General features: G+C 43.2%; 1 protein-coding gene and 1 long non-coding RNA gene across 3 annotated transcripts in view; one reads left to right on the top strand and one right to left on the bottom strand.

Moving 5' to 3' along the window:
- Prkar2a (protein kinase cAMP-dependent type II regulatory subunit alpha) overlaps window positions 1–26287 on the bottom strand; it is a 65725-nt gene that overhangs the window by 30788 nt on the left and 8650 nt on the right. For both annotated transcript variants that reach the window (XM_039080973.2, NM_019264.2), the window contains 3 exon segments: window positions 9248–9283; window positions 6132–6181; window positions 3581–3664 (listed from right to left, as the gene is read on the bottom strand). In XM_039080973.2, coding sequence (XP_038936901.1) covers window positions 3581–3664; window positions 6132–6181; window positions 9248–9283 — 170 coding nt within the window.
- On the top strand, window positions 16722–17899 carry LOC134480236 (uncharacterized). The gene is made up of 2 exons (XR_010054487.1): window positions 16722–16855; window positions 16973–17899. It is a non-coding gene; the product is annotated as an uncharacterized LOC134480236 (long non-coding RNA).

Genomic DNA, 26287 nt, shown 5'->3' with positions numbered 1-26287 from the left:
AAAAAAAAAAAAAAAAAAAAAAGAATCTGAAGGTCTCCACTCCCAACTGTGCTACGGTTATAAGTGTATGGGACCATGTTGGGGTTTTTATCTGGGTGCTGGAGATCCAAACTCAGGTCTCATATTTGTATATTACTAAGTTACAGACAGTTGTGAGCCACCTAGTGGTTGCTGGGAATTGAACTTAACAACCTCTGGAAGAGCAGTCAGTGCTCTTAACCACTGAGACATCTCTCTAGCCCCACAGCTCAGTAATTTTGCCTTTAGCTACATTACTGAATAAAAAATAGATAATAAAGACAACAAAAACCTGCTGAAAATGGGCATTATCTTCAGTGTGGTGGTACATTTCTCCAATCCCAATATTCAGGAGGTCGAGGCAGGAAGACTGTGAGTCCAAGGCCAGCATGAGCTATATAGTAACACATTCTAGGTTGGGACTACATAATGAGACACAAAGAAAGAAAAGAAGAGAAAGGAGAAGCAGGGAAGGAAATGGAGAGGAAACAGAAGGCAGGAATGGAGGAAGCTGAGGACAAAGGAAATTAAAAATGAACATGAGTGAACACCAAAAATGCAAGGGGGAAAGAACCTCATATTAAGAATACATGTTGTGGGGAGTTGGGGATTTAGCTCAGTGGTAGAGCGCTTGCCTAGGAAGCGCAAGGCCCTGGGTTCGGTCCCCAGCTCCAAAAAAAAAAAAAAGAAAAAGAAAAAAGAATACATGTTGTGCCAGGTGGTGGTGCATGCCTTTAATCCCAGCACTCAGGAGGCAGAGACAGGTGGCTCTCTGTAAGGTGGAGGCTAGCCTGGTCTACAAAGTGAGTTCCAGGACAGCCAGGGCTATATAGACAGACCCTATCTGAAAAAAAGAAAAAAAATTAATAATATATGATGTATAATTCTTTTTTTTAACTTGAGTATTTCTTATTTACATTTCGAGTGTTAATGATGTATAATTCTACTTATATGAAATTCTAAAATAAATGGAACTAATTGATTATGAAATAAATCAAAATAATAATTGTCTCCAAAATAGGGAGGGTCAGCATTAATCATGAAAAGGCATTTTAAGGTTGAGGACAACTAGATTATCTGGTTAGATAATTACATAGTATCTGATTAAAGATCACCTGTGCATGGAGCTGTCAAATCTGATACATGGGAAACTATATTCTAGACTAAAGATTAGTGTCTTTCCCACTAGATCTGACAGTGTAGGCCTATGACCTCAGCTACTAGGGTGGCTAAGGTATGAAGATCCTCAAAGACTATCTGGGCTACAGAGTGAGCTACAGGCCAGCCTAGGCAGATCAGGGAGAGAACGTCTCAAAATAAAAAATAAAAAACCTTGAGGCTGGGCCTATCCTGCTCTACAAACTGAATGCCAGGCCAGCTAGGAGACCTAGAGCACTTCCCAGAATGTGTGAGGTCCTAGGCTCAACCCCTAGCAGTGTGCAATGAAAGAAAATAGACTGACTAGAAACATACGTAAGTCAAACTCTAGTTCATAATATGCAAATCAGAGTACTCGAGTCAAAGTGTGCTGACATCAGACTACAGAAAGGATGACTGTTCTGTTCCTTAGGAAGAATTATGGTGACCCCTTCGGCAAGGAATGGGTATAAATTTGTTGTAAGACTGAATACGGAGTAAGAATATAAAAACAGGAGAAAATAGAGCTGAGGAGACAGCTCATGGGTACACTACTTGCCATGCAAGTGCAGAGACCTGGGCCGGGCTTACAGCACCCAGGGAGAAATGTGAGGTGAATGGGGAAGCTCATTTATAATCCCAGTGCCAACGAGGCAGGACTCGGGGGGGGGGCCCCAGCGGCAAGCTAGATAGCTAGACCCGGGGAACTGGCCAACTCTGGGCTCAGTGGGAGATCGGGCCTCTACATATAAAGTGGAGAGTGGTGGGGACAGTACCCAGCATCAGCCTCTGGCCCACACCCAAACATACGAGAACATGCTCAAAAACAACAAAAATTCAACAGAGGAAGCGAATTCTCTCCTCTCCCTCCTTAGTCCCTTTTTTTCTTTGATTCTCCCAACAGGCTCTTGATGTGCAACCCAGATCAGCCTCAAGCTTGAGGTCTTCCTGTCTCAGTCTCCTCCTGCTGATTTATGTTCCACCATACCCGGATCAGTTATTTTTCAGTAAGAAAAATGGTAAAGGGGTTGGGGATTTAGCTCAGTGGTAGAGCACTTGCCTAGCAAGCACAAGGCCCTGGGTTCGGTCCCCAGCTCCGGAAAAAAAAAGAAAAAAGAAAAATGGTAAAATGTATTCAATACTGAGAAGTAAAACTTTCCTACAATTCTGAGAGTACAAAATTGACAAATGGCTTTATTAATAATAAGTAAAAAACGAAAGCCTCTCTCTGTTTATTTTACATGGCTGGGTCTTTCAGGGACAATGGCGGTCACAAGACTACTCTGGATAAACAGGACACTCCTTCAGCTCATTGTCCTTGTTTTATTCAGTCTTAGCACCACAAAGTTTTGGGCATTCCTATAAGACATCTCTATCAGACAGGTTGACAAATAGCAGAGATGGTTGACTCCCTAAGTCAGGAGCACAAAGCAGTGAGCTTCCTAGAGTGCTGCAGTGATCCTCACTCAGTCTTCCCTAAGAGCTCAGCAGTAAGGGAATCCTAACTCCAGTCTTCCTGCCCCTGCACAGTCTGGGAGTGCCTCAGCCAAGCCTCTGGCTTTAGAATGTGGCCTTCAATGCAGACAATTGCTACAGACAGGATGTTAAAAATTGGGGCTGTGCAGATGGCTTATGGGTAAAGTGCTTGTCACAAAAGGACCTGAGTTTGAATCCCCAGGACCTGCATAAAAACCAGGCACAGAGGTGCATCAATAACCCAGCATGGATGGGAAGAGACAGGCAGATCCTCAGAGCTCACTGGGAGCCAGGCTAGCTAACGGATAACCACTGAGGTCCATGAGAAACCTTGTCTCAAAAAATAAAGCGGAGGGCCAGTGATGTGACTCTGAAAGTAAGGACATTTGCCAACAATCCTGATGTCTGGAATTTGATCCCTAGGATCCCACACAGAAGAAGAGATCATTTATTTAAGTTGTCCTTTGACCTCTACATGTGTACTATGGTATACATGTACACACACACACACACAGATTGCAAGGGACCCCTGGCCACACATGCTATGTGAGACCTGCAGATACACAGAACCTGAAGCCATTACAAGAGGTCCTCTATGTGAAGCAACCACACACTTGGGGTGGACTAGCTGCTATGCTGATGAGAGCCACAGGGGCATCTCGGGAAACCAATTCCTTTGCTAAACAAATTTAGACCCTGCAAACAAAGCCAGGATCGCATTACCCTGGCATTTCATGGCGGCATAACTTAGCTGCATCCAAATCACTAGGGTAACCATAGCTTCATTACCGTGATCAACAGAATAAAGGCAATTTTTTGGCAAATAAACAAATCTGAAAATGTGTGCCTAATTCAACTGCAGCTAACATGCTAAAAATTAGTTAAATGCCAAATAGGGAAAAAGCTAAAATATCATCATAACGAAAATACTTTTTAAAACCAGTGTTACCTGATCCAGGTTTTTGAAAAGCAGAATGTCTTTACAGGCTTCCTGAAGTCTGCACCTCTGCTCGTCGGTTTTGGGGTGAACCACCTGCCAGCAGAAAGGAATCCAAGGCAGTTACTTTACTACATTTAGAAATCACCCATTTAAAATTAGTGTGAGTGTGTGTGCATGCGTGTGTATGCATGTATGTGCATGTGTGCATGTGTGTGTGTGTGTGTGTGTGAGTGCGTGCGTGCATGTGTTATAACTCTAATTCTATAAAAACAGCAAGCAGCGTGTTGCTGTGGAAAGGCGACGTGATACAGGAGTAACAAGCAGGACTCTGGAGCCATCTGCTGTCTGTATGGCTGCAATCATCGTCTGTCCTGGGAGCCTCCAGAATTTCATCTGGATGGCAGAGTTATAAACCGTTCCTTCAATAAATACTGAACATCCACCCAGCTGCAGGCACTGCTCTGCTCTGGAGAAACAGTGAACACAGAGATAGAGCACTCGCCCTTATGTTGGAGATGGGCGAGACCGAGGACAGTCAGCAGGCCAGGCAGGGAAGTATGAGAGCGTGATCACGACTGGGTGGGTGAGGCCCCACTGAGAAGGTGACAACTGTGCTAAGATTTCAAGCAGTGCAACCTGAGAGAGTAAGTGGCGAGACGGCTGTGGGAACGGGAGAAGACACTATATGGTGCGAGAATGGATAGCAGATCTGACAAGTCACTGAGAGAGGAGACTGACACAGACAAAGATCAGATCTAGCCAGTCAGGGAGGGATATCCAAATTCATAGAGGACACTATACACAGGCCATAGAATAAAAGGAACTTTCTCTATCAACTCGGGGGTTATCAATTCAGGAACAGATTTAATATCTGAAGGATCACACTGGCTGTTAAATTAGGGTTAGGATTAGGACTACAGTTAGGCCTACAGGAAGGCAGAAATTGAGTAGAAGACGAGAGCTTAGACTACTGCAGTCCCAACAACAATGGTGGTTTCTACCCAGGTGGTAACCATGCAGGTAACAAGAAGCAGAGAAGTTTGGATATATTTTGAATGCAGAGCCCACTAAACTTTTATTTTTAGTTATGTGCATGTGTGTGTCAGTGTGTGGTAGGTGCATGACCAGACATGTCCAACCCCCAGAGCAGCTGGAACTATAAGGTGGTTGAGAACCACTTGGCATGGGTCCTGGAAACTAGAGGTGGGTTCTCTGCAAGAGCAGCAGGTGCTCTTAAACACCGAGCCATTTCTCCGGCCTAGAAAGAGCACCTTAAAGAAAATAATCAGTCCGTGTGCCTGCTGACAACTACATGGAGATGGTAATTAATGACAGCTATGTAAGCTACAGCTGACACACCGACAGTAACACTATTAACAGCAGTAGTATTCACAAACTAGTTGTCATAAGAATTAAATAATATATGTAGGGTCTCTAAAACAATACCTAAATTCATTTAGTAGGTGCTTTAAAACTATTACCATTATTATAGTCAAAAATGCTCAACTAAAAAGAAACATTACAACTTAATAATATTATAATTGGCTGGAGAGATGGCTCAGTGGTTAAGAGCATCCGACTACTCTTCCAGAGGTCCTGAGTTCAATTCCCAGCAACCACATGGTGGCTCACAACCATCTGTAAAGAGATCCGATGCCCTCTTCTGGTGTATCTGAAGACAGCTACAGTGTACTTATATATAATAAATGAATAAATCTTTAAAAAAATATTATAATTAAGAGACCTACTAAGTTATTTTCTAAACATGTTTTTTACCAGAAATAAATGCGTTAAATTTGCAATATGAGGGGCTGGCTCGACAGGTAAAGGTGCTTGCTATGGTAACCTGGCAACCCAAGCCCAATCATCAGAACCCACACAAAGGTAGAAAGAGGGAAGCAGCGCCAGCCATTTGCAATAGGAAATTGTATTCCTTTAGTAAGACTCAGTTTGGGGTTTTTTCCACTTTTCACTACTACAACAATGTCACGCTCTCCATTTGTGTATCCTTAGGAAGAACTTTCCCTGGTAACTGCTGAGTCTGACTATGTCAGCTGACTAAACCCTCACCAAACCCTCAACCAGAGCTGGTTTCAATCTATTGTATAAAAAAATGGTATCCCATAGATACTTTTAAATTTTACTTTAGTCACAAAACATTAAGTTTTCTTTGGTATTTTTCATGCAAATTTTGTTTTTTGTTCTTTCTCTTCCTTCCTCTGTTCTCCAATCCCCTTTTTTTCTCCTCCCCCCACACTTGACCTTTGAACCCTCAGTAAGCTTTTCATTTCCCTCTCCAGGATGCAGGCGTTCTCCTGCCCTCCTCAGCTTTCCTCTACAGCTCTTGCTCCTCTCTTGCGGTTGCCTGTTTAGTGTTATAGTCTATACCCACACACAGGTATGCAAACATGAGAAGCTAGGGTCTGCTTGTGAGAGCATGACTCACACAGGGATTTTAATTCACACTTACTTTCACTATCAGTGGTTTATATGAGGTATGTAGTAGAAGAAAATTAATGGAAGATACAATTCTTTGTAATACTTTAGCTTTAGTTCTTACCCTTGGATCATTATCTTCTTCTTCATCAGGGTTAAACGTTTCTGCACAGACTAAAAATTGGAGAAAAAAAATGGAAATTATAAAATATGTGATTAAAAAAAGAGAGAAAGTATGTCACATGTTCATATGTGTGCCAGAGGGTACCTCTTTCATTACTCTATATCCCATCCATCCGTCTATTCATCCATCTATACATCCATCTACCTGTCTGTCTATCCATCTATCTATCCATCTATCCATCCATCTATCCATCTATATGTCTGTCTGTCTGTCTATCCATTATCTATCTATTCATCTATCTGTCCATCTATCCCTCTATCCATCCATCCATCCATCAAGTATATATGTATGTATTTCAGACAGGGTCTCATTGTGTAGCTCTGGCTGGCCTCAAAGACCTATCTACCTCTGCCTCCTAAGTACTGGGACTAAGGGCACGTTCCACTACCCCAGCCTCAACCTCATTTTTTTTTTTTCTTTTCTTTTTTTCGGAGCTGGGGACCGAACCCAGGGCCTTGTGCTTGCTAGGCAAGCGCTCTACCACTGAGCTAAATCCCCAACCCCGCAACCTCATTTTTTTAAGATAGTCTTTAACTGAACCTGGAGCTCACGGCTTCAGTTAGGCTGACTGGCTGGTGAGCTGCACTCATCTTCCACCCTCCCAGCACTGAGATTACGGATGTGTGCTGCCACACTTAGAACGTTTCTGTGGGTGTTAGGGATTCACTCAGTTCCTCAAACTTTCATTACAAGCATGTTCCAGGCTGGCCACCTCCCCAGGTCCCTTCCTCCTTCTACAAGGACAAAAGTCCTTATTTTTTGGTGGGGTGGATCATAACCCCTTTAAAGGCTATATTTACAATTATAATCCCATCAGATGGCTTCAACGTATAGATTTGGTGGTGAGGCATAATTCAACTTTTTATTGGATTTCTAAATTATATCAAGCAACAGTTAGTGACATTTCAGTTTAAAATAACTGTGGTAGGAAAAAATACAGTATACTATTTTAGTACATTGTAAGCATGTATGCCCTACATGGCAGTGCTATTTAGTAAAGAGATTACATGCACAAATAAATAACTCAGGCAGGAGAGATGGCTCTGTGGTTAAGAGGTTAAGAGGCTGCTCTTCCAGGGGTCTTGCATCCAATCCCCAGCAACCACTGGGAGGCTCACAACCATCTGTAATGGAATCTGGTGCCCTCTCTGGTGTGCAGGTGTACATGCAGCCAGAGCGCTCACATACACAAGTAAATAAATAATCTTTAAAAATAAATAACTGACACAGTACCAGATTCCCAGAGAACTAGCCTGTCAGTCACCAGCAGTCAGAAACCCACTGCACAGACACACAGGTGTCAACATGCAGATCTCTGCAGGACGTGTTTTAAAGCCTCAGCGTATATAAGAAATCTTTTTTCTTCCCCTTTTATTTTTGATGAATGAAATTTGAAAGTTGATAAGACATGTTTTGGAGACAGTTAGCACTAATTTGGGACTGTATCGAGAAAGCAGCTGTTAGAACAGGTATGGCAGTGTGTACTTGCACCCAGAACCCAGAAGGCTGAGGACAGGAGGACTGCCATGAGTTCAAGACCAGCCTAGGCCACACATGATCTGTCCCAAAATAAAACAAAAGAAAGCAGTGCTTCAGAAATGTATGAGTCCAACTAGACAGACAGTTGTCCCAGCAGAGGCAGTGGCTCTCTGAACTGGAGGACAGCCTGGTCTACAGAGTTAGTTCTACCACAGCCAGGGCTACATAAAGAAACCCTGTCTCAAAATCAATCAATCATCAATCAATCAATCAATCAATCAATAAAACAAAAAAAAAATCATGAATCCTTCCCTGGACCACACAATTAGTCCCTCTCTAAAAGAAATAAAAGCAAAGAAAAAGACCACCACCACTACCAACAACAAGAAACTTATTTAAAAGAATAATGTGGAGAGCTGGGGGAGCTGGAGAGATGGCTCAGTGCTTAAAAGTACTTGCTGTTCTTCTAGAGGACCCAGGTTCAATTCCCAGCACCAGTATGGCACCTCACTCACAACCTCTCTAACTACAGCCCCAAAGGATCCAACGCCCTCTTCTGGCCATCTTGGACTAGGCATGCACGTGGCTCACAGACAAGCATGTGGACAGAATACCCATTAACACATGAAAAAAAATAAATAACAAATATTTTAATATAATATTTGGGGACTTTTACTTCCAGAGTCTACCCCTCTGCTTTGCAGGGGTCTTTCTCTCTACCTGCCATGCTGTGTGTTTCTTAACCTTTAATAAAAATATTTTTCATCTGTTGGAAAAAAATAATACAAACTTGGACTACAATACATAAAATAACAAAAAAAAATGTTATCAAGCTAGTCCCATAAAGGAAAAAACAAACAGAGGCTGGGGATTTAGCTCAGCTGGTAGAGTATGAAGTTCCATCCCCAGCACTGAACACATGGCGGGGGGCGGGGTCAGAAGCTCAAGGTCATCCTTAAACAGGGGTGACAGCCTGGAGGAGTAAGACCCTGACTCAGAATGGGGATGCAGACACAAATAGATTTCTGAATTCTGAAAGCATTAACTTTTGTCAACAACCAGAGGACGTCAGCTGAGCTAAAGCTCTGGTTGCAGCTCCACTGCTTGTTCTTGAGCAGGTAGAGAAGAGGAGACACACTTGGGGCAGCATTCCCCTGCTGCCCTATCTACACTGCCTCTGAGGAGAGCAGAGGTCAGACAGTGTCAGTCTTTCACCAGGGAATGCCGCTTCCCCTGCTGCAACTAAAGACAGGACTCGAGTGACTTTAAAGCTCATGAGGAAATTTAATGGCAGGATAATCCAGAGTGCTAAAATAGTAACATGAAAAATCTCTTTTGGAAATAATTTTCTATTTGTAAATACAGAAAAATCTTTTGAGTCAGATGCAAAGAAAGCAATTGTAATATTGTACACGTTTACTCAGAATGAAGGAATCACAGATAGTTTTACTTTTAGTATAATATATATAAAATACTGTTAGCTTATCTTTTCAGGTTAAGAGAGGAATTATGCTCACTTAATATATTCATACCTTAAAATAGGATTTCAGCAGTATGTCATAAAAGAGAGTGCATACCTGATACTCGTCTAGTAAATTTGCTGGGAATCGGAACTGTAAAAAGAAAAGAAAGCCAACATTTAGTCATCATTACGTCACAAGCTTCTATTCTTACCCCCACTTTTTTTTTTTCTTTTTCTTTTTTTCGGAGCTGAGGACCAAACCCAGGGCCTTGCGTTTGCTAGGCAAGCACTCAATCCCCCACCCCTTACCCCCACTTTTTGAAAAGAACTCTGGAAGAAGAACTAAGCACCCCCAAGTCAATACAAGGTCAGTCCACACTCTTCTATATTTGACCACAAATTATTGTTACTCAACATGGTCCTATAAAGAGAGCACCCTATAACTCAGTGTGCTAACTGGGCACATGGGGACCTACCCTGGGCACCTCCCCACTCCGGTCCTCTTCAGGCTTCCGCGGGGACCCGAGGAATGTATGCAGCTAAAAATAACCTGGAACTTATACTTACATATATTCACACACAGACATACATATGATTTAAATTTTATTGTGAGACTTTATGTTTTATGTGTATATAGCTGTTTTGTCTGGACATCAATGCATCATGTGGATACTTGGTGCTCACAGAGTCCAGAAGAGGACCCTGAAACTGGAGTTGCAGACCATTGTGAGCCACCAACTGGGTGCTAGGAATTGAAATTAGGTCCTTTTGAAGAGCAGTCAGTACTCTTTACTGCTAAACCATCTGTCCAGCCCCAACCTAAATAAAATAAATCTTATTGGATAAAGATGCTTGTCACTAAGCCTGATGACCTGAATTCCTTCCTGTAACCCACATGGTAGAAAAAGAGAACTATTGGGAGGTTGTCTGCTAACCTCCATATACTGTACACCTGCTGACAATGAATAGATTTGTAACTATAAAAATACATATGGCATCAGAGAGATGACTCAGCAAGTACTCAGTTAAGAGTACTGGCTGCTCGTCCAGAATCCAGGTTCAACTCCCAGCATCCACATGATGGCGCACAGAAATCTCTAACTCTAGTTCCACGAGATCTGATGCCTTCTTCTGGCCCCTATAGACACGTGGTGCACATACAACTAGACAAAATACCCACACACATTAAAAAATGATTAAAATATAACAGGGTATGGTAGTACATGCGTGTAAACTCAGTGCTTGAGAAACTGAGGCAGGAGTATTACAAGTTTGAAGCCAACCTGGGTTATCCACCAAGACCCTATCTCAAAAAACCAAACCAAAGCATGGGCCGGAAACTATGGCAGGAGCACTTGTTTTACATCTGTCAAGCCCTGGGTCAATCCTTAACATGGGGGAAAAGGGAGGGAGGGTGAAGAATGGAGAAATACGTTAAAAAACAAACAAACAGGGGTTGGGGATTTAGCTCAGTGGTAGAGCGCTTGCCTAGGAAGCGCAAGGCCCTGGGTTCGGTCCCCAGCTCCGAAAAACAAACAAACAAACAAACAACTTTCCCACTCTCTAAAAGGAGAAACTGGGGCCTAGAAACAGAGCTGTGACAAAAGCAGCTTTATAGGAGAACTTTATAGTTCACTTGGCTGCAGTTCTAGGCACCATAGGACTAGTCCACGGCTGTGGAGAAGTTGAAGCAGCCAGTCACATCCAGTCACATCCAGTCACATCCAGTCAAGATTGATGAGAAGGAAACCATGCATGCATGCATTCACTCACTTTCTGTTTTTTTTATACAGTCCAAGATCTAAACTCAGGAAATACTGCAGCCAGCTTTTAGGCTGGGACTTCTTACATCAATTAAAGCAGTTCAGAGAGTCCTCTGCAGGCCAATATGACCTAGACAATCCCTCATTTAGACTGTTCCTAGGTGATTCTATGTTGCCAAGTTGACAATCAAAAGTAACCATCATATGGTAATACCCTCAAGTTTCAGATGATGTAAGAGCTGACAGGAGCTAGGGCTGAGGAAGGGTGGGCATGTGGATCTCGGCTCCAGGAAGAGTCAGGCGGCCAACGGCAGGGCACTTCTGGTCACAAGAGGCCTGTCCACAGGAAGTCTGCTGGTCCATGAGCCCTGACATACAAGACTGGACGTCAATCTACTGAATCCTACTGGATGCCAGCTCTCAGGCAGGCAGTATCTGCTCTGTTTCCCAGAGGAGGAAACTGATGCAAATGAGTTCAAAGCCATAGTTCCCTCATTCTCTGGTTGCTCTGATGGACACTTCATTTGCAAAACAAAACAAACTCAAGCTTTCAACAAAAAGGAGAACCCACAGTTTTAGAATGTTCTGGATTGACTTGATAAATGAAAAGTATATGTCAGTTGTGAATATTTATGGAAATCTTCAATTTTAATCACCTTTTGTTCTTCCTCCTCCATAAAAGCCAGTGAAAAGTACTTGAACCTCTGCAGAAAAAGTCACAGATAAACCCAGAGCAGTGGTTACTTAATTTTTGGCATTGTCTTTTGAAATAGGGTCTGTGTAAACAAAGCTGGCCTTGAACTTTAGGTTTTCCTGCCTCCCCTCCCAAGCATTGTAACCACTTCCTCTCCTCTTCTCTTCTCTTCCTTTCTTTCTATTTTTTATTTTTATTATTCAAGACAGAGTCTTTCTGTATAGCCCTGGCTGTCCTGGAACTAACTTTGTAGACCAGGCTGGCCTTAAAGTCACTGAGATCGATCCACCTGTCTCTGGCCCCCAAGTACTAGGATTAAAGGTATGTGCCACCACTACCCAGCTATAATGTGAACTACAAAAGTACATAACATTTTCATATTCAAGTTTTTATGAAAACTAGCTATATATGGATTTAACTCAGTCATCTGACATTAACTGTCTAAGGACAAGAGATAACTCTGTACTCTGTAAACAAAACCTGCCCTACTTAGAAATCTATCCTACCCCAGCACAGCTCCTGGAGAGTCGACTCAGGGGTGAGTTCTTGCTTCTCTTCTAGAGAACCTGGGTTTGAATTCCAGCACCTGGCAGCTCACAACTGCCTGTAACTCCACTTTCAGATGTTCTGACACCCTCTTCTGGCCTCCAGAGGCATTGCATGCTCGTGATGCAGGCATATGCTCATACACATAAAATTAAAATAAGCAAATCTTAAAAAAACAAAAACCTAGGGCTGGGAAGATGGCTTAGCAGTTAAGAGCATTGACTGTTCTTCCAGAGGTTCTGAGTTCGATTCCCAGCAACCACATGGTGCATATGATTACACTGTAGCTGTCTACGACACACCAGAATAGGGCATCGGATCCCATTACAGATGGTTGTGAGCCACCATGTGCTTGCTGGGATTTGAACTCAGGACCTCTGTAAAAATCTTTTTTTTTAAAAATCTGTCATTTTTAGCCAATGCAAACCACTCAACTCTCCTTTTTTCAATATCCCTTAATCTGAAACTGTTTTACTCTATCCTTCAAGAATATGTTTATCTCTATTTTAAAATCTATAGCTTTCTAACAGTTTGCATCTCAGGCAGTATAATCTTACTGATGAAGCCCAACTCATGCCTTCCTTGGGTCCTGTCTTCATGTTAACAGCTCAGGAGAGAAGCAGAAGCAGCCTTAGCTTACTTGAGCGTTTGACAGATTGTCTCAAGTAGCTTGACAATAGGCTTAGAGCTGTAGGAAACAGAAATGACACTTCACATTGGTAGTGTTATTTTACAAAAGTACTGGGTGCTTTTCTTGTTACTAGGAGACAATAAAATTATAGCAACCTAATCTCGGTTATGCCTTTTGAGATAATGAAACAACAGAACATTGTCAGAAAAGAAATTAAATCTCAAGTGCAAGCTCCTTAGTGGTTGCTAGGAAAAACAAAGCTTGAATGCTGTTTCCGTGTCTTCATTCAGTCACACCACATGCAGGATTTCCCCCATATCTGCAGGTTCATTCTCCTCTGCCGGTGCTGCGGTGCTCAGGGTTCTAGCCATCATGCCTGCCAGTCAGAGGCCCCCTTCTGCTTTATCACTCTTGCCCTCAAAGATCTTAATAATGCTCACAATTTCAAACAAAAGCTCACATTTATACCTCTCCTATCTGTCCTATAAGATCCAGACAAGAATATCCAGTTGCCTACATCCTGATCTGTAGGCTGCAAGGCTGCAAGAAAGAGAACTTGGTCTAGTATGGGCTTTTGAAACCTCAAAGCCCAAACCCAATGAGACACTTCCTCCAGTGAGGTCACACCCACTCCTCCTTCTCCTTGAATAGCACCACTCTTTAATAACTAAGCATTCAAATAAATGAGGCTGTGGGGCCATTTTTATTCAAACCACCACATGGGGAACACCTACCCACTGGAGTCTTTGAAGCTACAACTTTTTTCTCTTTAAGTCATTGAAAAGGAAGCTTTAACTGACTTTCCAGATAAGGTCATATTCCAGTCACAGGCTCTGTTAAAAAACAAAACAACAGGGTTGGGGATTTAGCTCAGTGGTAGAGCCCTTGCCTAGGAAGCGCAAGGCCCTGGGTTCGGTCCCCAGCTCCGGAAAAAAAAAAAAAAAAACCCAAATACCTTCCTTTCAGAGAAGTGATGCCACAGCATAAAGCTAAAATGAGCTTAAGTCATTTATTTGGTTGATTGTGGTCTCCCTTCCTGTCATTACTCAAAAAATAAAATTAGATCTATCTCTGCTTGCCCAGGTATCGTCAAAGCCTGGCAGACTATAGAACTTTCTGAGGGGAAGGGGAGGGTTTGAGAGAGAGAGAGAGAGAGAGAGAGAGAGAGAGAGAGAGAGAGAGAGAGTGTGTGTGTGTGTGTCTGTCCATGATTATATGTGAGAGGACAGAAAACAAAAGCAAACTCCACAGTGTGTGTCTGAAGATCAAAGGTCAACCCTTTGGAATGGCTCTCACCTTTATCTAGGTTCCTCGGATCAAACTGAGGCTTGATGGCAAGCAACTGACCCCCATGCCCAGCCATTGCTACTACAGATCTTTTGTACATATTTGCTAGATAGAGTCACTTTAAATCATGCTATCACAAATATGCACCAAAATATTCATCTCTGGGGTAGGACATGACTCAGTATATTCGACCAAAAGTTAACTGAACCCATGCATACAGAGGACTAGCTTTAAAGAGAAGCTGAGTTTGCTGGGTTTGGTCATTCATGACTGTAAACCCAGGACTCGGGACAGAGACTGGAGGATCTGTGAGTTTGATGCCAACTTGGAGAGTTACATAGTTACACAGTAAGACCCTGTCTCAAAAGACAAATAAATAAATAATAAAAAAAGAAGCTGATCTAATAGCAAGAGACATGACAGTTTATTCATTCAGTATTTATGGAGCCCCTGCTGCCTGTCAGGCACTTGAATTTGAGCAGATCTTATGGCATTCACAATCTATCTGTGATGGCAATAAATAGTACAACCTCCAACCGGATCAAAGACTTAGCTGTTACGGTGCGGTGACCAGACGACAATAGTTCTCCACGTCCTTTACTCATTGCCATCCAGCAGCTAAGGGTGCAAACAGTTCTCAGTATTCTATTGGATGATTATATTCTACTTAAAACTTTTTTTTTAAGATTTATTTATTTACTTAATGTATATAAGCACACTGTAGCTGTCTTCAGACACACCCAACCCCATTACAGATGGTTGTGAGCCACCATGTGGTTGCTGGGATTTGAACTCAGGACCTCTGGAAGAGCAGTCAGTGCTCTTAACCACTGAGCCATCTCCCCAGCCCCTACTTAAAACTTTTTAAAATGCGGTTCTGGGCTCGAGAGATCTCAGCAGAGAAAAGCAGCAAGAGGACCCGAGTCTGACTCTCAGCACACACATGGCAGCGCATGGCTTTCTGTGACTCTGGTTTCCAAGGGAACCATCACCTTCTTGTGGCCTCCTTGGCATGCAGCATGCACATGGTACATGGACTACACGAAGGCAAAACAAACACATGAAACATGCTTTTGAAAAGTGTAGTTGTGTGACAAGAATAGCAAGTGTCCAATCCCAGCACTCAGAAGGCTGAGTCATGAGACAAGGGGTCCCGAGGTCCAGACCACCTTGACTTCACAACCAACAACACAGTATGGCCCACCAGTTAAAAGATTCCGCAGAGCTGAGAGGATGTACCTCAGTGTAGAGAGGGAGCCTCGTATGCACTCATCTCCAGAGCTGAGAACCACCACTACCACTACAAAGGCTCCTGGGCTGCCAGCCTGCTCTACTGCACTGCTCGCTCTAGTAACCCCGCCTGCAGCTGCCGCTCGGCCTGCAGCTGCCGCTCTGCTATCTGGGACACTGTTCATAGTATTTCTGTTTATAATGTGCTTATAGTACAGAAGTCCTCTTTGCTATTCTCAAAAAATTTAGTTCTGAAATAGGCATGAATATTTTAAACTCAGAACATGTAAACACAGCTGTCTACTATAAAAAGCAAAACCTTGTCTAATCTTATGTTACCCACAGTGGGCGAACTGGACGAAACGCTCTCCCTCCACACACTTGAACACAGAAACTAAAGAGGCAAAGCCTAGGAAACTGGATCTTGGCATAAGGCTACAGGTTTGCACAGTCTGGACTCTGAGGCTTAGACGTTCAAGCCCATTTAGACTACTAACAAAATTCAAGGTCAGCCCGGGCAACTTAGACACTATGAAAGCTAATTCCCACCATGCCTGACAACCCGAGTTTGATCCCGACAGGAGAGAACTGAATCTCATGGGTTAGCCTCTAACCTCCTTGTAAAGCCCTGAGATGCCTCCTCATACTAAATGAACAGATGTAATTAAAAAATTTAAATAAGAAATTCCCAGAGCTGGGCTGGAGAGATGGCTCAGCGGTTAAGAGCACTGGCTGCTCTTTCAGGGGTCCTGAGTTCAATTCCCAGCAACCACATGGTGGCTCACAACCATCTGTAATGAGATCTGATGCCCTCTTCTGGTGTGTCTGAAGACAGCTACAGTGTACTTATATATAATAAATAAATAAATCTTTAAAAAAAATTCCCAGAGCAGTTCTCCTGTATAGCCTGTGCAAATACTGTGAAGTTTATTTTATGTATTTTGTGTGTGCTGAGTGAATGGTACATGTGTGCTGGTATACACAGATGCAAAAGAAGATCTGGAGGTGGAGTTACCAGTGGTTTCCAGCCACCAGTGTGGGTGCTAGAACAAATCTGCGTCCTTTAGAAGAACAGCAAGAGGGGCTGGGGATTTAGCTCAGTGGTAGAGCGCTTGCCTAGGAAGCGCAAGGCCCTGGGTTCGGTCCCCAGCTCCGAAAAAAAAAAAAAAGAAGAAGAAGAACAGCAAGAACTCTGAGCCATCTCTCCAGCCCTGCTCAAATGCCTTTTGTTAATTATAAGTTTTCTTATCATTTATTTGTTTATTGTATGTGTATACATGTCTGGGGGTAAAAAGAATTTGCAGGATGTGTTCTCTCCTTGCACCACGGGTTCTTGGGACTGAACTCGAGTCGGGCCTTCAGGTTTGGCAGCAAGCCTCACCAATCAAGCTACCTCTTGAGTCTTACCATGTGCAAATATTATGCCAGCCTTTCCCTGTTTTGTTTTGTTTTTTTTGAGACAAGTCTCTCTCTATGTAATCCCTAGCTGTCCTAGAACTCACTATATAGACCAGGCTGCCTAGTACTCATAGAGACCTGCCTGCCTCTGCTGTCCTAATCCTGGAATTAAAGGTGCATGGGGGCTGGGGATTTAGCTCAGTGGTAGAGCGCTTACCTAGGAAGCGCAAGGCCCTGGGTTCGGTCCCCAGCTCCGAAAAAAAGAACCAAAAAAAAAAAAAAAAAAAAAAGGTGCATGAACCATCACATCTGGCCTGCAAAACATTTTAAAGGCGTCATCACAGACTCCTCACAACTCTCATTTCACTGTACTATGAAGCAGGGGAGACAGACTCAGACAGCTGCCCTTTAAGACTCATCGAGACCTGACAGCTCATAGGAATGTGTTTGTGTGTTTGCTCACACTGTAAACCCTGAGATCCCCCTGCAGGAATGCAGATGCACCTTCTGTACTCATCGTTAATCCCAAACAATGAAGGTAGAGTTAGTTTATAGAAGGAAGCACCCGTGTTTGAAAGTGATGTCTAATCGTGGTAGACAAAGTGTCAAATCAGAGAAAGATCTGACAGAATAGGATAGGCCCAACTCTCAGGAGAAGAGAGAGGAAAGGGAAGCTACTTAAGGGGCAGTGCAGACAGAAGAAGGAAGGAGGCACCTTTACCAGGAGAGTTTTACAAAGACAAAGAGAGAACAAGCTGAACAGGTGAACACAGAACAAGCCAGAGAATTAGAACAGATTGCTAGCCTTAGTTTGAGCCAAGCAGAGTGATTCAACCGAAGAGCTAGTCGGAAGCCAGTTTGGGTCAGTCAGCTTGGAGAGGAGTCTGAGCCAGAGCAGCTGAGGTGAATCAGCCAATCAGAGAGCAGAAAGAAGTAGAAAGGGTGAGCGTATTGAGCAGCAAGTCTCAGAGGCTGAAAACATTCTAGGCCTGGATTAGATTGTACGGCGACTAGAAGTTTCCAGGACTAGGACTGGGTTAGCAGACAGAGGCAGTGAGCCTCAGAGACAATTACATCAGGCGAATAAAAGATGCTTTCACAGGCTTTTGTTTTTGAGACAGGGTTTCTCTATGTAGCTCTGGCTGTCCTAGAACTCTCTGTATAGACAAGACTGTCCTAAAACTCACAGAGGTTCACCTGCCTCTGCCCCGATTGCTGGGATTAAAGGTGTAAGGCACCCTGCCTGTCTTCATTTTATGCTTTTAAATAAAAATAAATTCTACCATTCAATTATTCTAATTATAGATCCAAAGCAAATTAAAACCCCTCTCGCAGGGTTAGAAGCTCCTACAGGAGGAAGGCTCTTGTTCTCCAGTGTTCCGTCTACGCAGAGTAAGATCTGCTCAACTGAAGCAGCCTGTCTGAGCAGACATCTACACACCCCTCTTCTGCTGTGGCTGTGCTGCACGAGCGACCCTCAGCCTTCCCCAGTGCTGCTGCCCACTTCTAAGTTAGCTGGAGGCCTGACAGCACTCCTGGTGCATGCTGGGAAGACGACATACTGCAGAGTGGGAACCTGACCCCAGCCAAGCCAACTGCTCCCTGTCACGCTGCTTCCCTGGACTGTAGCAAGCAGTGGACAGAGGAGCCTGCTCTCCAGCTTGGAAAGAAAACTACAAAAGCATGAGGAGCAAATGGGAATCGTCCACAGGGAGTGAAAGGTCACAAATGTTTATTGCAGAAAGAAAACTCAGTTATAGTATCACCAAGGAAGAACGCCACCAGAAGGCAGACCAGCAGTGTGCCTAAAGCAGCAGTTATAACAAGACCAGAAAAAAAAAAAGAGAATGTATTGGTAATCACTTGAAGTTCCCTTTTTCAGAGAAAACCTTTGTCATCACATCCCTTGGGTTTTTTGTTTTGTTTTATTTTAAATCTAAAAGGGCCTTGAATATTTGCCTAGCATCCACAAAGCCCTGGGTTCAACTCACAGACCTAAAAAATAAATTTAAAAATTAAAATCTCTTGCTTAGGAAAGAGCACTGTGAACACTCTACTCATATGTCAAGTATTCGCCTTCTCAAAAGTGGTTCTGATTATGACATCTGTGCCCTCAGCTTGGGCTTAAATCCCAGAGCCACCTCAATTACTTAGAGACCTTGGGGAGTAGAGGAAGCCCCGGATGAATGTGTATTGTCGACATAGACAGGGCCTCAGAACCGTGGGAAATTGGCAAAACGTTTCCTTCCTATGCCAGGCTCAGAACTGGCAAAGCCTTCCTCTGGTCCAAGTGTGTACAGACACAACTGCTCAGTGTGTGTAAAATCCAGTACCTGCAGCTGCTTTGCCTTGGACGTTTGCAGCCTGGGACTGCTCAGCTGCCAAGACCAGCTAACCTCTCTGCACTGTGCTGTACATCAGAGAATGACAGCACACTAACCCCTGGTGTCTGTCCTTTCTTTATCCCGTCACTGTCCCTAGTCAGGTCAAGGTGCCAAGCTGTGCAGTTGCAGAAACAGACCTTGAACAAGTTATTTAACCTCTGAGTCTCAGTTTCTCGTTATAAACACAGGATAATAATAGCACCTACCTTATAGGGCTGTTGCTTGGCAGAAAAAAAAGCCTTTGAACTGGTTGGTTTATTTAAAAGAAAAAAAGCAATTCACTGGCAAGTAAGAGAGAAATAAGAGGGAGAGAAGGCAGCTTTCAGGTAACGAGAAGGCAGATACAGAGGAGAAAGCCATAAAAAGATAAGTTTCACTCATCACTTCTGTCCTCTTCAGACTCGCAGGCCACTGAATGCCAGCTGGAATCATAGCCCTGAGAGCTGGGCCTGCATTCAACAGGTCCAGAAGAGAACTAACTCACCAGCCTTAAAACTCCTGATTCCTCTGGGTCGCTACATCTGGGGCAGTGCCATTTCTCAAAGTCTCCCTCTCCTCATAGCCTCCTAAACACATGGTCTGTAACCATGGGTCAGGGTGAAGGCCGAACACTTTTCAGGATCTAAATACAGAGTTTGACTGGTCAAGGCAGAAGCAAGATGTAGTATGGGTTAGAAATTAAGTCAGAAGTGGCAAAAAGAAACAAAGCAAGCAAGCAAATGAAGAAGCCTCCAAATCTAGAAACAAAACTTGGCAGGCTCCAAATAACCATTTTCTGATGAATGGTAAAGACCCGGCTCTCCACAGAGAATTCCCCTTATTGTCCACTTCCACTCCCTCTGGCTATTGGTATCTTGCTGATCCCAACCCTTATGTGTATAGGTATTGTATCTGTGTTATACGTGTGCTACGAATGTGCCTGGAATTCCAGAACTTAAAAAAGAGGCAAGAAGATCAGGAAGTAGTTCAAGGCCAGCCTGGGCTACATGAAACAGAATCGAAAGGAAAGAAAGAAAGAAAGAAAGGAGAGGGGAGGGGAGGGGAGGGGAGGGGAGAAAGAAAATAGAGTTAGGAATTACAGCACAGGCCTATGATCATAGGGCTTAAAAGGTGAGACAAGTTCCCAGCTCCGAAAAAAAGAAAAAAGAAAAGAAAAAAAAAAAAAAAAAAAGGTGAGACAAGCAAATCCCTTGCAAGTTCAAAGCCAGCCTGTTTCCATAACAAGTCCCAGGCTAAGCCTGCCAGGGCCTGTCTTAGAAGTCAAAAACAAAGTATATAGCTGGAGTGTGGTTGAGTGGACGGTAGTGCTTGTTGTGAGTCAGACTTGGAATTCAATTCCCAACACAAAACAAAGCAACAGGACAACAGACGCCTATGGCTCGGTAGATGTGGAGCTGCATACAGAGCCTGCTGTGTTTGTCTTCTAGGTAAGCCAATAGTGAGTGAGTTTAATTAGTGCAAATCAGTTATCAAGGAATAAACGTATATGAACCTATATTACGGATTGATTTTCTAAGCCAGACTTGGTGGCCTATGCGCCCAACACTAAGGAGGGCTAAGGGTAGCCTGAATTGCAGAGTAAAACTGTCTTTAAAGACATTTTTAAGCACATACATTGACTGGCTCAACCTTCTTGTCCATGCTTTAACCTCATTGGAAAAATTAAACCATTTTCATTTTCTTAAGAATAAATTTTCAGGGGGTTGGGGATTTAGCTCAGTGGTAGAGCGCTTGCCTAGGAAGCGCAAGGCCCTGGGTTCGGTCCCCAGCTCCGGAAAAAAAAAACAAAAAAAAAAAAAAAAAGAATAAATTTTCAGTTGGGTAGTGGGGACACATGACTTTAATCCCAGTACTGAGGAGGCAGAGGCAGACTAGAGGCAGACAGAGGCAGACAGAGGCAGGCAGTTCTCTGAGTTCAAGGCCAGCCCGGTGTACAGAGCCAGTTCCAGGACAGCCAGGGCTACACAGTGAAACCCAGTCTCAAAAAACGAAAACAAAAACAAGAAACACAAAACATAATGTGTGTGTGTGTGTGTGTGTGTGTGTGTGTGTGTGTGTGTGGCGGGGAGTGGGGTCGGGTGGGTTATGGGTATGGTGGAAAATTTTTAAAAAAACAAAAAGGACTAACTTTTCATGTGGCTGAAGAGAGCGCTCAGCAGTCAAAAGCCCGTGTTGCTCTTACAGGAGGCCCCGTGTTCAATTCCCAACACCCTCATGGAGGTGCACAACCGTCTATAAATTCAATTTCAGGGAATCTCATGCATGCATGAAAACATGTGGTACACATACATACAGGCAAAATACATGTACACATAAAATAAAAATATTTCCCTTTTTCTTTTCTTTTTTTTTTTTTTTTTTTTTTGATTTTCAAGACAAAGTTTCTAGCTGGCCTCAACAGTGCTGGGATTAAAGGTGTGCACCACCACTGCCCAACTCATAAACATAAATCTTAAGAAAATAAAATTTTGGGCTGGAGAGATGGCTCAGCCGTTAAAGGCCAGGCTCACAACCAAAAATATAAGAAAATAAAATTTTATGCCAGGTGTGTAGCACATACCTCCCATCCTAGCACTCTGGAGGAAGAGGCTGGTGGAGCTCATGTTTGAGGACAGCCTGGTCTACAGAGTGAGTTCTGTACCAGCCAAGGCCACACAGTGATATGCCATCTCAAGAATTAAAATAAGTGAAAATAAAATTTCACATATTTTGTAATTAAAGCTTGAGATACATCATACACCAGTAATTCAAAGGAAATGACACATCAAGCTAATGAGTAGATCTGAATCATTCAATTAGATGCAGGTCCCCAGGCATACATGTATTCATGATGTGTCACTCAGTACTCGTTAACTTTAGAATGGTATAAATATGTAGGATGACTTCATTTAAATTGCTCAATCATAGCTTTAGAAAAAACCTCTCATAATTTCTACCACACACTGACATTCTCTAGCTCCAGTGAGCGGATGTCTAACCTGGGAGCTTGTTCAATGCACACTGTATACAGGCTGCTCTTCACAAGGTCGTTTAGAGAAGAGCTCTGTAGTATACTGCCTGGCATTTATTTATAAAAACGAGAACTATTATATATCATCTTTTCTGCTTCTTAAGGGGAAAGATAAATCGTTAAGTCCACCAAAACAAAAGTTTCACGTCAGTAGTTCTGAACTTTCTCTGCCCATGACAACCATTATTATCTAGGAACCTGAAAACACACTGATGCTTGAGTTTATCTTTCTTCCAGGTTCCCCTTTAAACCACGAGTTAATTGCTTAGTTATTATTTTAGATTTTTGAGACAGGTCTTTCTCTGTATCCCTGGCTGTCCTGGAACTCCCTATGTAGGAGTATCAGGCTGACTTAAAACTCATAGGGATTCACCTGATGATATTAAAAGGGAGGTACCATCACGTCTGACTTTTTTGTTTTTTAAGCTCCCAAAACTGAAAACCACTGCTATCAATCAGAACAGGAAGGAATGAGTGAAAGATGTAAGGTATAGTCAGTCTTCTGTGAATATATCTTGTCTATAGATTTGACTTCAGATCCATTTAAACATATAAAGAGAAAAATAATCCTTGGCCTTTTGATATAGAGTATCTATAATCCCAGCACAATAAGAGGTAGAGGCGGGAGGAGCTCAAAACTTGTGACTAGTCTACATAGCCAGTTCCACACCAGCCATGGCTACATAATTTTAAAACTAATCTCAAAAACAAAACAAAACACCGGAAAGGAGCCGGGTGGTGGTATACACATCTTTAATCCCAGCACTCAGGCAAAGACAGAGGCAGAGGGACAGAGAGGGGAGGGGCAGAGAGGGGCAGAGAGGGGCAGAGAGGGGCAGAGAGGGGCAGAGGGGCAGAGGGGCAGAGAGGCAGAGAGGCAAAGGCAGAGGATCTCTGTAAATTCCAGTCCAGCCTGGTCTACAGAGCTAGTTCCAGGACAGCCAGGGCTACACAGGGAAACCCTGTCTCAAACAAAGCAAAGCAAATAAACAAACCCAGAAAACAGGGTGCACCTGGGGAAATCACTCGGGAAAACACAGCCACTCAAGCCCCTACGCTTTATCCCCACCACCCACACACAGTCAGTAATGGTTGTCCGTGCTTCCCTGGCTGGCCAAGTTGGGGAGCCCTGGGGCCCAGTAAGAAATTATCTTGGGGTTGGGGATTTGGCTCAGTGGCAGAGCGCTTGCCTAGGAAGCGCAAGGCCCTGGGTTCGGTCCCCAGCTCCGAGGAAAAAAAAAAAGAAATTATCTCAAAGAACGAGGGGAAGAGGGGTTGGCGCAAGGCCCTGGGTTCGGTCCCCAGCTCCGAAAAAAAGAACCAAAAAAAAAAAAAAAAAAAAGAATGAGGGGAAGAACTCCTAAGGAATCCCACCAAGGTCGACCTCTGGCCTCCAAATGCACACACATAAACATATGCGCGTGTATGTACAACATGTGCACATATACATACGCTGACACATGTACATAAAGGATACTAACGAATCCATTGAGTGGTGGTGCACACATTTCATCCTAACCCTTGGGGAAGCAGAGGGAGGTAGAGTTCTGTAAGTTCAAGTCCATCCTGGTCTATAGAGTGAGTTCCAGGACAGCTACCCAGAGAAATCCTGTCTTGAAAAACCAAAAAGAAAAAAAGACATAAACCAAAAGAAAAAAATTAAAGCAATCCCTAAAACATAAAGTCAAACTCTTTGGGGGCTGGGGAGAAGCAGTCAGAAACCCTGTCTGGTCCTCTAGAGGGCTAGGACTTGACTCCTAGCTTGGCCCCTTAGGGAGGCTCTGTCACAGCCACTGTACTGTAACTTCAGTTCCTAGGGATCCAGAAGCTGTGGCACCACACAGCCATGCACATACATGTACAGAGACACGCCTGCAGGTAAAACATACACATAAAACAAAAATTTAAAGGTTCTTTTAACCAGTTGTCCTAGAGAAGTTATATCCTAAGAACCTAAGAAAACTATAAATACATATTTGGTGGCAAGGTCTCACTATATAGCTCGGGCAGGCCTGGAACTCTGCCAGCCTAAGGGGAAAAAGTTGGGTTTTTTGTTTTGTTTTGGGGTCTTTTTGAGCCTGAGTCTATTATGTAATGCTGGCTTTCCCGGAACTCACTCTGTAGAGCAGTCTGGCCTCCAACTCAGAGAGATAAATCTGCCTCTGCCTCTTGAGTGCTGAGAAAAAAAAAAAATTAAAGAAAGATTAAACTCTTTTCCAAGCCCACTGTTAAAATGATGGTCCTGAGATTGTTTTCATGACTTAAAAATAAGATTCACTCCCCTCCCTCCCCTTCCCATGCTCCTCAATAAGTCTCTTACTGATTCTTTTCCATGCAGGCACACTTAGAGAAGTGAGGAAGGTAGTAACCAGGGCTTTGTGCTGCTAAAAACTTAAAAAACAAGTGCTTCTGGATGCTGAAGTTTTGCGGACACTTTGGTGTGGAGGAATGCCAAGCATGGAATCCGAAAATTTAGGTAAACAAGCTAATCTCTGGTCTATAAAACACTATATTCTTAATGGTCATCCTTGGTTTCTCAGCAAGTTGGTAACTGGGACTTTTTTCGGAAGTACACAAAACCATCTCAAAACACAAACAAACAAACAAAACAAAAACAAGCACAAAGGCCAGGCCCAAGAGGTGGTGGCAGTATCTGCATCCCAGGTTTCCGGCTCATGGGAGTTGCACGCAATGGTGCCTACAGCCAGGGAGAGGGGCCTGAACTTGCCTGTTCGAAGTCCTCGACTATTTCACAGTGCTGAGTGGGGTGGAAGTGAGTGTGCTAACCTTTTCCTGAAGTATCACCACCATAGAGGGTTTGAAGACACAAGCTCATGGCCAACAGGTCCACAACAGGATCAAACCCTTTCCCTGGACAAATAGTAACCAGTCCCTCTTCCCTAACCCTGGGGGCCCGGACTATCACCTAGGTAACAGGGCCATAGTTCCAGTTTGGACCATTTACTCCACCCCCATGTGGGCCAATAAAGTGAGTGGAAGAACTCATGGGTGTTTTGTTTGCTTGGTCTGTTCTTGTTTTGTATCAAACTAGGACTACACTTTTACTGTGGGAGGAGATGGCTTAAACAAGAAATCTAAAGTAAAAAAAAAAAAAAAAACAAAAAAACCTGTACTTTCTTCTTTTTAATTTTAAGCAAGTTTATGTAACAAGCTTTAACTGGGAGAGAAAACTAGAGTTCATTTTTATAATAATTTACTCCAACTTAGGAATAAACTGCCTTACATGTACCAGCTATGTTCCAAAAAAAGTCACAAAATTGTCCTTGCTTTTACAATGACAAATGCCAAGTGAACACGGTATGTAAGAATCTTTCGTTTGAACAAAATAATTTTCCAGAATATAGAAAGAGCTGACTGACGCATTCCATTAATGGAAAAGGGAAATATTTTCAGAGAACTGATACTTTTCCCCATATTTCCATTTGATGTCAACTAGACACAAAATTACCCATTTGTGAAGAGCCAATAAGACAGCTCAGCAGAGCGCAAGGCCCTGGGTTCGGTCCCCAGCTCCGAAAAAAAAGAACCAAAAAAAAAAAAAAAAAAAAAAAAAAAAAGACAGCTCAGCAGGTATTACAAATAAAGATAGATGCTTACAAAGAATGGTGTGGTAACCGTGGCAGCGAGGCGGCCTCTGAACATCAGTTCTCCCTAACCATATGATTGGTGTTTCCAGAGACAAGCCCTGGACCTGAGTAATCCTTAAAGCATAAGCTCAAATAGGATCCACGGGCTCAGGAACGTCCAACATCCTCTAATCATCAGGAAAAGTCAGGAAATTCAAGTTTTAAGAAACCTCTTTGAAATAAAACCTAAGAAAAAGAGTGTGTGCACGCCTCCTGAGAGAGAAAGAAAAAGTGCGTAAAACATCTTAAGAAGGGCTAAGGGGTTGGGGATTTAGCTCAGTGGTAGAGCGCTTGCCTAGGAAGCGCAAGGCCCTGGGTTCGGTCCCCAGCTCCCAAAAAAAAAAAAAAAAAAAAAAAAAAAGAAGGGCTAAGAATGGGCTGGAGAAGTGGCTCAGTGGTTAAGAGCACTGACTGCTCTCCCAGAGGTCCTGAGTTCAATTCCCAGCAACCACGTGGTGGCTCACAACCATCTGTAAAGAGATCCGATGCCCTCTTCTGGTGTGTCTGAAGACAGTGACAATGTACTTACATAAAATAAATATAAAAAGGGATAAGAATATAGATC

Source organism: Rattus norvegicus, chromosome 8 (genome assembly GCF_036323735.1).
Source record: "Rattus norvegicus strain BN/NHsdMcwi chromosome 8, GRCr8, whole genome shotgun sequence".
Lineage (NCBI taxonomy): Eukaryota > Metazoa > Chordata > Mammalia > Rodentia > Muridae > Rattus > Rattus norvegicus.
The sequence above is the reverse complement of the archived record's forward strand: the minus strand, read 5'-3'. Positions and strand labels throughout refer to the sequence as shown.